This window comes from Dendrobium catenatum, unplaced genomic scaffold, assembly GCF_001605985.2.
Source record: "Dendrobium catenatum unplaced genomic scaffold, ASM160598v2 fragScaff_scaffold_862, whole genome shotgun sequence".
NCBI classification, from domain to species: Eukaryota; Viridiplantae; Streptophyta; class Magnoliopsida; order Asparagales; family Orchidaceae; genus Dendrobium; species Dendrobium catenatum.
Genome location: NW_021319324.1, coordinates 208,507 through 220,561, shown reverse-complemented (window position 1 = coordinate 220,561; position 12,055 = coordinate 208,507). Strand labels below are relative to the sequence as shown.

Below are 12,055 nucleotides of genomic sequence, written 5' to 3'. Positions count from 1 at the left end.
AAATTACAAACTCTTACAAATGTCTAGTAAGAACATATAATCACATAAAAATATTAAAGATTACCTTCAAATCCTAGTTTTTCTTCAACTCACACGAAAACTAGGGCAGCCGGTGTGAGATCGACTACGGCAAGACAGCACAGCTCGATCGAGCGAGAGGCGGCCGGTGTGGGGTCGACGGTCGGAGAGAGGTCGTCGGTGGCAAGATAGTGCGCTCGATAGAGCAGAGGCGGGCGGAGGCGACGGCAGAGCTTGTCCGAAGTGAGAGAAGGAAAGAATAGAAATAAAATTCGAGGCTCGGGCCTGTTAATTTTAGGGCATTTACCGGCGGTCTTCCGGCGGCCACGACCGCCCATACTGGGATCAATTATCAACGGTGGTCTAAGCCGCCGGTAAATCGTCGGTAATATTAAGAGTCGGAGGGTTATACGGCGGTTACATGACCGTCGCTATTACCGATGGCTTAACATTACAAAACCCCCGGTTAGGCCGCCGGTAATAGCCGACGGCTAAACTGCCGGCCAAACCACCGTTCTTACCAGTGGTCCTATAGCCACCGTTCATGACCGCCGGTAATCGGCATTTTTTCTGTAGTGATCTAGACCACCAGAGATTGGCGCTAGCGATCATGCAGCTGCAATAGAAAAGCATCAATACATTGAGCCTGAGGGCGATAAGCAAGTTCAGTTTATGTTATTAAGTTATTTGTATTTTGATATATTACATGTTATTGACCAAAAAACTAACATGCAACTTCAATCCTTCAAGGCCGCCTATACATATGATCCGGGATATTATAAAGAATAAATATGATACTCCTTACTTATCCTGGAAGAAGATCTCAAAGAAGGTTAGAGATATGTGGTTTGAAGAATTTTAGGTATACTTATTTGGTATGATTTCAAATATGTAATTTAATTTGTACTAATCTTTTTGGTATTACATAAATTTTTATAGAAAGAATTCAGGTGGTTGCCTGAGTACAGCACGAGGATCAGAATAAATTTTGAGAGGAGAGGAGCGACCCATCTCAGGGACATGTTCACGGATATTATAAAGTCTGGGTAGCATCCTAATTGGATTGGAGAGGGCGTTTGGGCTGATTTTGAGTAGTTATTGGGCGACCCCCTGAGTTTAAAAAAAATGAGAGAGCAGAATAAGCTGAATAGAGCCTCTAACTATAGTGGTTTAGGATGCTCTCTTCATACTGGTGGATCTGTACCTCATACAGAACATAGACGGTGACTGGTAAGTGTTTTAAATTAGTTTATTAAATATATTTATGTTATTATAACTATATCTTAAATTTTCAGAAAGAGTACCTTGGTCGGGAGCCAACACCACTGGAGTTGCATACAAGAACGCATCAACATCAAGTCGACCATCAGTGGGTTGATGAAAAGGCTAAGAAGGCTCATGTGAGTAAAATTTTTTGAAAATTTGGAATAAAAATTTATTTTAATAAAACTAATTGTAATTTAAATTTATAATTTATTTTATGGCTTTATTCTCGCAGGATGATTTTGTACGAGCTCACGAAAGCCGTCAGTCCACTAGCGATGGATCATCTTCAGGATCAGCCCACACTTCTGAGTATCATACTTGGTCAGATGTTGTTGGTGGAAGACAGAGAGGGAGGATATATGGCTTGGGTTCACAGGGCTATGCTTATGAGGGCAATTCATCCACCTCAGCATTTTATGATCCAAGTACTGGAGCTGAAGAAACTGTCACTCAGAGGGTTGCATCGTTGATTAGAGAGATTGAAGAAATGAGAAGGGTTCAAAATGAAATGCAAGCAGAGCTGCAATCCTATAGAGTTGAAAATCAAAGGAAGCAAGAGGAAGATCAGCGACAAGCATCTCGAGACAGCGAGGATACAGCTGAGGAGTAGAACTTTTTTATGTTTATTGTGAACTTGTAAACTTGTGAACTTATGTTTGATGATTGAACATATTAACTTTGTTTATATTTATTGATTATCTTTTGGTTGTGCTTATGTATATATTTGTGATGGTTGATTGAATATAGCAGCGTGTTGTCCAAAACTTGGTGTTATATATTGCTTTATGTGCAGGTTTAGAATTTAGGGTGAACCTCCCTCAAATATAGGGGAGGCTGTCAATTTTTTTTCAGGTGCTACAGGTTTCCGGCGGCCAACCGACGGTTTGGCCACTGGAAACCACGATACCAGACGGATGATTGACGTCGCTGGTAACTTCGTTAAACCGCCGGTATAATACCGGCGTTTATCGATGTCACCCGACGATTAACCGGTGAAAGCCCGGGGGTCTAGACCGCCGGTAAGACCATCAGCCAAGACTGCTGGGAACCGCCGGTGTCGTACCAGCGGTGTACTGACACGTGCCTGCAGTTGATTGAACACACGCCGGCCGCTGTAACCGCCGGCAAGCCGTCGGTGAATGGACCGCCGGTGAGCCATCGGTAAAATGACCGGCGTCGCAACGGTCGGAACACCGCCGGTACAAAGCCGGGTAATAACCGGCAGTATAAGCTGCCGGAAGACCGTCGGCTAATAAAACCGCCGGCAAAGTGTTTCCTATGCCATTTTTTCCGGCGGTGTGAGAACCGCCGCAAAGCCGCCGATGTTTTTGAAAATCGCCGGTTTTACCATCAGAGCCGCCGGAAAAAATCGCCGGTTTTGGGTGATTTTCCTGTAGTGCAACCAATACGTAGTACATGCGCATCCAATACGCAGTCATTATGCATCTAATATGCAGTAAACCATAAACCATAAAATAGACTCGAAAATGCATTTCCTAAACTTTGAAATTTATTAACTTTGCAACATTATTTTGAAAATGTAATACATTCGATATGCAGTCGTAACCTATTCTTATGCAACTCATACGGAGTTCATAAGCAACTAAGCAGCACATACATAGTTCATACACAATTATTGCTAAGTTCATACACAATTATTATGCAGTGCATACATAGTTATTATGACATGAAAGTACACTAAATTCTAAAAAACCTAAATGTAAATCCTAAATGCAAAAAAAAATTTGTCTTTGAAGATGAGCTGAATGAGAATGGAGTAACATTTTTGAAATGTGAAGTCATTAGCACCTGAATGTTGTTGAATAGTGGGTGATTTGTTGAAAAGTAATCCGGCTCGAGTCTTTTGATCTCCCGTAAATTCAAGAATTGAAAATTTTATTTATATTATGGGATTTTACCGGATCGATCGGACTGATAAGATAAAAAAAATCCAAAAAAAATGCAAATTAATATATAAGTGTTTAATCCACGTATGGATTCGGTTTTATTCCTTTCCCATTTCCCGTCTTTTCCTCTTTCCGCTCGCGTTCGTTCTCCGCTACAGATATCATCTCCATCGTCATCGCTCTCACCTCGTCCATGGATGCCTGCGTCTGATCTCGTCCGCCTTTTTATTGATCTCGAGAGAGAACGAGAAGCGACTTGCATCGCCGGAGACGAAAATTGCCGGTTTCGGGGGTAGACCTATAAGGATCCCGTTTCTTGCCGCGTCTGCGTCCTGCCGGTGTAGTTTCCTCCTTTCGCTTTCTGATTTAAGATTCCTGTTTCTCTATTGAATTTGCTTCCTTATTCGACCTATCTGATCGTTGCTGCTGAAACATCCTATATCAAAGATCGTGCTATATGTAGGGTTTTTCTTTTTTTCCCCTAGATCAGGTGTTCGGTTGTCGAAAATTTTAATGTAAGTTAATATCCGAAATTGTGCTTGCGGTGAAGGAGTCATTTGAATTCAGGGGACATACCTTGGGTGGGAATTAGCTCAATGCTCAGTTCAATATGCACTTCAATTTGCATAGTTTATTTGTTATGCAACTGATTCCTAATGTTGTTGTTGCCAAAATTTCGCCGAACTTTCTATTGAGAAAAGTAGTGGTCTCGCAGGAGTAAAATGTTTATTTCCTGTGTCTGCTTAGTTACTTCACTGAAACTCTTTTTGCTTTCGATTATTTTGTGTGGTAAATATGATAATTTCTTCTCTTTGTTTCTAATTGGTGTTCACTCTGTGATGTTTAGGTTGATAGGATGTCTACTCCTGCGAGAAAGAGATTGATGAGGGACTTCAAACGATTGCAGCAGGACCCTCCTGCAGGCATTAGTGGTGCTCCTCAGGATAACAACATTACACTATGGAATGCTATCATTTTTGGGTAGGATTTGTTGTAACATTCACTTTCTATTTTGTAGTTTTGCATTAAAAATTGTGACTTACTTCTGCTTTCATGTGTTCTTACAGCCCTGATGACACTCCTTGGGATGGAGGTGAGGTCACTTATGCTTTCAAGTTTCGATGTTGATGGAAGTTATCAAGCTTAAGGCTTGTCACCTTATACTTTCAGTCTATGATGCACAAACACGGACATAGTGACATGGATACGACACGGACACAAGACACGTCAATTATTTAAAATAAAGGACACAGGCACGGGTTAAATACGATATTATAATTTTTATATTTTAAAAATAGTTTATAACAATTGAACAAACATAATCTTAAAAATAATTTAGAAATAATAAGCCATTTAACTAGAATATGTGCTTTAAATAAATAATATTATGATATCGAGCATCGATGGAGTGTATTAGGCTTCGAGAGAGGAGATGACAATGCTGTCGAGAGTCGGACATCGATGTTATGCAGCATCGGGCGTCGATGTGAAGAGGGCATTGGTTGTTGATGTTGAGACGGTGTTGGTCGTCGATGTTAAAATAATATCGGACAAAGATGAACTATCAAGTTGTGGGTGTAGAAACTATTAGTGTCGAGTATCAATGTCAAGACAGTATCAGATTTTAATATTGGGATGATTTTAAAATATTGATGTCGTAATGGCGTTAGACGTCGATGTTGAAATAACATCGGACATTATTATGAAACCAAAGTTGTGACCCATCAAAGAGAAATGAAAATGAGAATATTCGATGAATAAGGTATAAGTGCGGGCGATTGAATTGATATAAGAAATTTAGTTTTTATATTTTAAATAAATAGAAGTTTTAAATTCAAGAAATTAAAAAAATCTCATAAAATATTTAAGACACGAATGTCGGATATGCCTGCCCAATTTGTTTTTAAAATTGTTTTAATCGGACACATTTTCGGCTAGTCCATGCCATGCTGGAGTGACCAACTGTTTAATTTGGACAACCATTCTTTTAGAGTTCCACGCTACCCTTTTATATTCATTGATGATTGAACTGTTTTTCAATGTGCGTGCTACGCTTCTTTTGGGATTCCATTATTCTATGAACATTCCTACTCCACTTTTTATCATGGTTTTTGTCTATTTAGTTATTTGTATTGGGTATCTTATGTGTGTAATTGTGGGAGTGAGGCTGTCTGTCACCTTGACCTAATAGTGTTATTTATTTGATTTTTTATTTTGCTTCCTTTACTTCAAATCACTTAAAAGTGGAGCACATAATATACATTTTATGTATCTTTTTATGCAGCAAGATGCAAATAAAAAATCCAAAAGTAACTTCCCATGTGATGAACCTGATGGTTGCATTGTAATGGCTTCTATGGTCACATAAGAAAGGGAGGTCGTTACTTTCTTTAAAATCTGGGAAATCAAAAACACACTTTAATGGAGGCTGTTTTGGCATTAAGTTGGATGCCAAAGTGAGATATCAATATATGTAATACAATGTGCGCGATATATAGTTTTGTTTAGCTGAATTATTACGTCTATTAATATGCAGTTGTCTAATATTTGTGGTAATGTGTGGCTCATCCAAAAGGGTGTTACTTTAATGCTTGAAGTAAATTTAATCTCTCATTTCATTTAATGTTCAAATTACTCATAATATTTTTTCTTTTTGCTCTAGCTTTTGTCATACGAGTTGATTTACCATTTTATGTTACATATCCATCAACTTTTGTTTAATCGATTAATTTGACAATTTCATTTTTAATGATTGTTTTTGTGATTCCTTTTTTTCTACTTGAGTTTTGTTAGCTACTCTCTAAGTTTATATGAAGAATGTGTTTTTATGTGTGGTAATTGTCAGGTACGTTCAAACTCACACTGCAATTTACTGAGGATTATCCAAACAAACCACCAACAGTTCGATTTGTTTCTCGAATGTTCCATCCAAATAGTAAGTTGTATTTTGCGTGATTTAAAATTAATCTTTATGTAGAATTCTTTTTAAAATTTCATCTACACCACTACAAAAAAAAGACATCCTTTTGAAGACGTCTAATACTTGTAAGTCCTAGTGCTATTAAATATTATTGTAATTATTGAGAGTTTTGTTGTTATTTATGATTCTTTGAGTTGTTTAGAAAGGTGGTAGAAGATCAGTTAGTTTCATGCGTATTCTTAATTAAATTGATTTTTTATTGTCAATAAAGAATGAGTTGTTGTTTGATTGATGAATGGCTCTTTTGGGGTAAAAATTGGCTTCAAAAAACAAGTTTGGAAGAATTAATGCATTGAAATTGTATCTTGTTTTCATGTTTGAAGTGTTAAGATGCTATTTGACATATGAATGAAGCTTCAGAGGTAGTTTGTGTTGAGAAGGTACCAGTAGGGGATGTGAATTGTTATGCATTAGCAATGATGATAAGAAGTGATGCAAGTTGGGAGAGGGTCAAATTTCTTGGGCATGATAACAGTTGGGATGATTGCAGATTTATTATAATGAAGTGAAATCACTAGGGCTCTTGAAGATTATTTCCCAATCATAGCTGACCTAGAATTCATTATTAGTAGAGTCAATAGAGGAGAGTGTTAGGCCGGCCCAGGAAAGGCCGGCTGGACGGGTCCAACAGGGACCGGTCCAAGTTTACTCCAGGCGGAAGCCTGGGGCGGAAACGGCAAGGGGGGCGGAACCCCCTTTTTGCCCCACTTGGGGTTAATGCGATTTTGGGAGGGAAATTTTTGAATGAGGGGCTGTTTTAGGTATTTTGTAATTGTCCTTTGTCTTTAATGAGGAGTTATGGCGAGAATTGGCCATCATCTTGAATTTGAATTATTTTGAGATCTAGGGTTTGGTGTTCTTGGGCTCTTGGCTTTGCCGGAGATCGTTGGAGAGTTTTTCCTTCCTCTCGAATTGAAGGAAAGTTGTATCTTGCAAGTGCTTTTCATCTTCTATTGAAATAAAAGTGTTTGCTTCGTTTCCCTACGAGTTCTACTGCTTTTCTCTCAGATTTTTTCTGTGTTTCCTGCTGTTAAATTGCTGTGGACAGCAGTTTCGCTGGTAGATTTTCACTAGTTGGGATTAGGATTACTTGCGAACTCAAGTATTTCCTATCAAATTGGTATCAGAGCTTCGATTTGCGGACTTTTGACGGCTGAAATCAGATTTTTCAGCGAACTTTTGGGCTTATGGAAGCGATTGTTTGTGATCCGTTGGGAAGAACGATGGCCGGAAAGAAGGTAGACATCTTGGAAGGCGAAGTCGGTCAATTGAAAACTGATTTTGAGGCAAGATTTTTCGATTTTCAAAATCAAATCACCACCAACAATGAAAGGTTGGAGGGAATGTTCATGGCAATGGAAGAAATGATGAAGAAAGTACTTGAGATGAAGACTAATCCGACGACGTCGGAAGCAAGAGGGACTACCGAGACCATGGCGTAGGAGGGAATCCGAACCCGCTTAGGGGGAGGAGAAATCCGGAAGTAGAGATCCTTGAGGGAGATGACGACATGCCGCCTCTAGAGCCACTTTCTAGAGAGGAGATGAGCATGGGAAACGATCGAAGAGGTGCTGATTTTGGCGGAAGAAGAGAGGAATTTCAGCGCCGAGGTGCTGAATTTCAGCGTCGAGGTGCTGAAATGGAAGGGAGGAGAGGGGAATATGACGAAAGTGCATATTTTGGCAGAAGAAGAGAGGAATTTCAGCGTCGAGGTGCTGAATTTTAGCGTCGAGGTGCTGGTTTTGTAAGGGGAAGAGAGGAATATGACGACGAATTCGAATACCATCGCCGTAGGGATGACCGGGACACTTGCGGAGCACCTCCTCTTCGAGGAATGGGGGGTTATGGAGGGTACCGGGGTAATGGAGGAGATCCAAGGGTGAGGAAGCTGAAGATGCCTGTCTTCGAGGGTGAAGACAGCCATGGTTGAATCTATAAGGTGGAGCGATATTTTGCTGTCAATGGGCTGACAGAGGAGGAGAAATTGACAGCGGCAGGAATGCGCTTGGAGGGAAAAGCCTTAGCATGGTATCAGTGGCGTGACATGAGGGAGCCCATTCGCAGTTGGAGAGAGTTCAAGGATTGTTTATTGGAGCGTTTCCGAGCCGATGATGGAGGAGACATCTATGAGCAATTCTTTGCTCTGACTCAGGAGGGGACCGTGGCAGACTTCAGGGACAAGTTTGAGTATCTGGCTAGCAGGCTGGATCATATCTCGGAGTCAGCCCTGGAAGGGAATTTCATGAAAGGGCTGAAACCAGAGATAAGAACAACAGTTAGAGTGTTAGAGCCAAGGAATCTAGGCAAGGCCATGGAGTTGGCCCAGTTGGTGGAGGACCAAAAAAAGTTTGAAAGAGGGACTCGGGGAAACTATTCAGGGGGGTTGTACAGGACGACGACCACATTCTTACCAGCAAAAGGGGCAGGCCCTGGGAGCATGAAGGAAGCACCCAAGGAGAAGATGGGAGGAGGCGGTAACGGCGGGCAGTTCAAAAAGCTGATCGAGAACGAGCTGCAGGAAAAAAGGGCAAAAGGGGTGTGCTTCCGGTGTGATGAGAAGTACATGGCGGGGCATAGATGCAAGGACCGATCTCTTCAGGTTCTCCTCGTCTGTGAAGACGAGGAAGACGAAGAGGGAGGTGGGAATGACCCCGAGGTGGAGGAGGAGAAGTTGCATCTGGACGTAGCAGAAGTCTCTTTGAACTCAGTAGTGGGATTCACTTCGAGTCACACTATGAAGGTGAAAGGAGAGATCTCTGACTGTGAGGTGGTGGTGTTGATAGATAGTGGAGCAACACACAATTTCATTTCCACCCAGATTGTTGATGCATTGGGGATGGAGCTAGTGGATACCAGAGGTTACGGGGTAATGATGGGCACCGGGAAGGTAGAGATGGGACGAGGAGTCTGTCGAGGAGTAGTACTGAAGATTCAAGGAATCTATGTAAAGGAAGACTTCCTTCTCTTAGAATTGGGGAGTACGGATGTCATCCTTGGGATGAAATGGCTGCAGACATTGGGAGAGACCAAAATCAATTTGGGTACACTGAGGATGGAGTTGGTAGTTGGGGGCAGAAAGAGGACGATTCAGGGTGATTACGGACTAACCAAGGCGGGGGTTTCTCTCAAATCCCTCATCAGAACCATTCAGGAAGAGGGGGAAGGCTACTTAGTAGAGTTGCACCGCCTGAAAGGGGTCAGATTGGAGGAGGAAGGAAATGTTCCCGCTATAGTACAGTCGCTCATACACCAGTTCAGCGAGGTTTTTCAACCGCCCCAGGGTTTACCTCCTCAGAGAGAGTTGGAGCATGCCATTACTTTGAAAGAAGGTGAGACTCCGATCAGTGTCCGTCCTTATCACTACCCACAGATTCAAAAAAATGAGATTGAAAAGCTGATCCGGGAAATGTTGGAGACGGAGATTATCTGACCCAGCAACAACCCTTTTTCTAGTCCAGTCCTCCTGGTCAAGAAGAAGGATGAGAGTTGGAGATTTTGTGTGGATTACAGGGCTCTGAATAAATGCACTATACCAGACAAGTTTCCAATTCCGGTGATTGATGAGCTGCTGGACGAGCTACATGGTGCAGTGATGTTTTCGAAGCTGGATTTGAAATCCGGATACCACCAGATCAGAATGATGGAGGCAGATGTTCCAAAGACGACGTTCAGGACACATGAAGGGCATTATGAATTTCTGGTAATGCCCTTTGTATTGATTAATGCTCTTGCAACCTTTCAATCCTTGATGAATCGGGTATTCAAGCAGCACCTCAGGATGTTTGTCCTGGTCTTTTTTGATGACATCCTGGTGTACAGCAGGACTATGGAAGAGCACTTGGAACATCTGAGGGTGGTATTGGAAGTGCTTTAGGAGCACCAGTTGAAAGCCAACCTGAAGAAGTGCAGCTTTGCTCAGGCAAGTGTGAAATACTTGGGACATGTGGTGTCACAAGGAGTGGCAGCGGATCAAACTAAAATTGAGGCAATGCAGAAATGACCGCTACTTAGGAACCTCAGGGAATTGAGGGGTTCTCTAGGATTGACTGGATACTATAGGAAGTTCGTGAAGGGATGCAGTACCATTGCCTGGCCTTTGACTGAGCAGCTGAAGAAGGATAATTTTTGCTGGGGAGAGGCAGCCACCCAGGCGTTCGAGAGGTTGAAGGAAGCCATGACGACTGTTCCTGTTCTAGCTCTTCTAGACTTTGATCAGGTTTTTGTAGTAGAGACAGATGCATCAGGATATGGGCTAGGGGCAGTGTTGATGCAGAATCACAGGCCAGTAGCATACTTCAGTCAAGTGTTTTCAGCCAGAGCTAGATTGAAGTCAGTGTATGAAAGAGAGCTGATGGCCATTGTCTTGGCAATTCAAAAGTGGCGGCCGTATCTCTTGGGAAGACACTTCATCGTACGGACTGATCAGAGGAGCTTGAAGTATTTGTTAGAGTAAAGGATGGTGACCGAAGAGCATCAAAGGTGGTTATCCAAACTATTAGGCTATGATTTTGAGATCCAATATAAGCCTGGTTTGGAGAACAAGGCGGCCGATGCTTTATCCAGATGCGTTGGGGAGATTCAGGAGTTGGTTGTGTCGGCGCCATTGATAGTAGACTGAGGGGCCATCAAAGAAGAAAGTATGCTGAACGAGGAGCTGAGGAAGATCAAAGAGGATCTGGAGAAAGACAAGAGTAGTCATCCTGGTTACTACATTGAAGGGGGGAGACTATTGTATCAGGGGAGGTTCGTGATGCCACGAACTTCCATACACACCCCCCACCTGTTGCAGGAATTTCAAGGAATCTTAGTTGGAGGTCACTCAGGAATTCAGAAGACATACAGGAGGCTGGCAGCGGAACTCTACTGTAAGGGGATGCATAAAGATGTGGAGGAGATGGTGGCGGGTTTTTAGGTTTGCCAAAGAAACAAATACATGGTCATGGCTCCAGGAGGTTTACTACAACCATTGACACTTCCAAACAGAGTTTGGGAGGAAGTGTCCATGGATTTCATCGATGGCTTACCCAGGTCAGAAGGATTCACGGTCATTCTGGTGGTGGTGGACAGACTCAGCAAATATGCACACTTCATTCTCTTACGGCATCCTTACACTGTGGTGTCAATGGCGGCGGCATTTATCAGGGAGGTGGTCAGACTGCATGGGGTCCCTGAATCTATTGTGTCTGATCGAGACAAAGTGTTCCTCAGCCAGTTTTGGAGAGAGTTGTTCAGAATGCAAGGCACGGTCCTAAAGAGAAGCACCGCCTACCATCCACAGACCGATGGGCAAAAGGAGGTGGTGAACCGAAGTTTGGAGACCTACTTGAGGTGTTTTGCTTCAGAAACACCGCGGATGTGGGCAAAATGGCTGCCTTGGGCTGAATACTGGTACAATACGTCTTACCATTCTACCTCTCAGATGACCCCATTTAGAGTGTTGTATGGAAGGGATCCCCCACACTTAGTGCACTACTGGAAAGGAAGTACACCGGTCTCGACAGTTGAGCAGTACCTGGAGGAAAGGGACAAGGTGCTGGAAGAATTAAAGAAGCATCTGATGAGGGCCTAACAAATCATGAAGAAGCAGGCGGATTCACACAGGAGAGACCTTTAGTTTGAAGTGGGAGAGAAGGTATTCCTAAAACTACGACCCTACAGGCAAAGGACAGTAGGGAGAAGAAGGAATGAGAAATTGACGCCAAGATATTTTGGCCCCTACGAATTGTTGGACAAGATCGGAGCAGTGACGTATTGTCTGAAGTTGCCCTCTTCCGCTACTATACACCCGATGTTCCATGTGTCACAGCTGAGGAGAGCGTTAGGGGAACAGGTAGCTAGTGCGGAACTACCAGCATCTTTGACAGACGAGTTGGAGGTAGTCATG

The 12,055-nt window shown here is 42.5% G+C and overlaps 2 protein-coding genes across 3 annotated transcripts in view; both read left to right on the top strand.

Moving 5' to 3' along the window:
• Positions 1-3,285: 3,285 nt before the first annotated feature.
• LOC110105900 (ubiquitin-conjugating enzyme E2 2) overlaps positions 3,286-12,055 on the top strand; it is a 49,529-nt gene continuing 40,759 nt past the window's right edge. Inside the window, exons 1-4 of one of the 2 annotated variants that reach the window (XM_020835582.2) lie at positions 3,286-3,529; positions 4,039-4,172; positions 4,259-4,284; positions 6,037-6,126. In XM_020835582.2, coding sequence (XP_020691241.1) covers positions 4,048-4,172; positions 4,259-4,284; positions 6,037-6,126 — 241 coding nt within the window. In that variant the 5' untranslated portion in view covers positions 3,286-3,529; positions 4,039-4,047. Of the gene's footprint in view, positions 3,532-4,038; positions 4,173-4,258; positions 4,285-6,036; positions 6,127-12,055 lie in introns of both variants that reach the window. The other variant, XM_020835581.2, reaches the window with a different exon arrangement.
• On the top strand, positions 7,513-10,133 carry LOC110105899. Its single transcript, XM_020835579.2, has one exon. It carries the CDS (start codon positions 8,171-8,173, stop codon positions 9,599-9,601), a length of 1,431 nt encoding a protein of 476 aa, XP_020691238.1. The 5' UTR covers positions 7,513-8,170; the 3' UTR covers positions 9,602-10,133.

Excerpts from the sequence above, each read along its gene's own strand:
- LOC110105899 (XM_020835579.2), top strand. The coding sequence starts at position 8,171 with ATGCGCTTGGAGGGAAAAGCCTTAGCATGGTATCAGTGGCGTGACATG.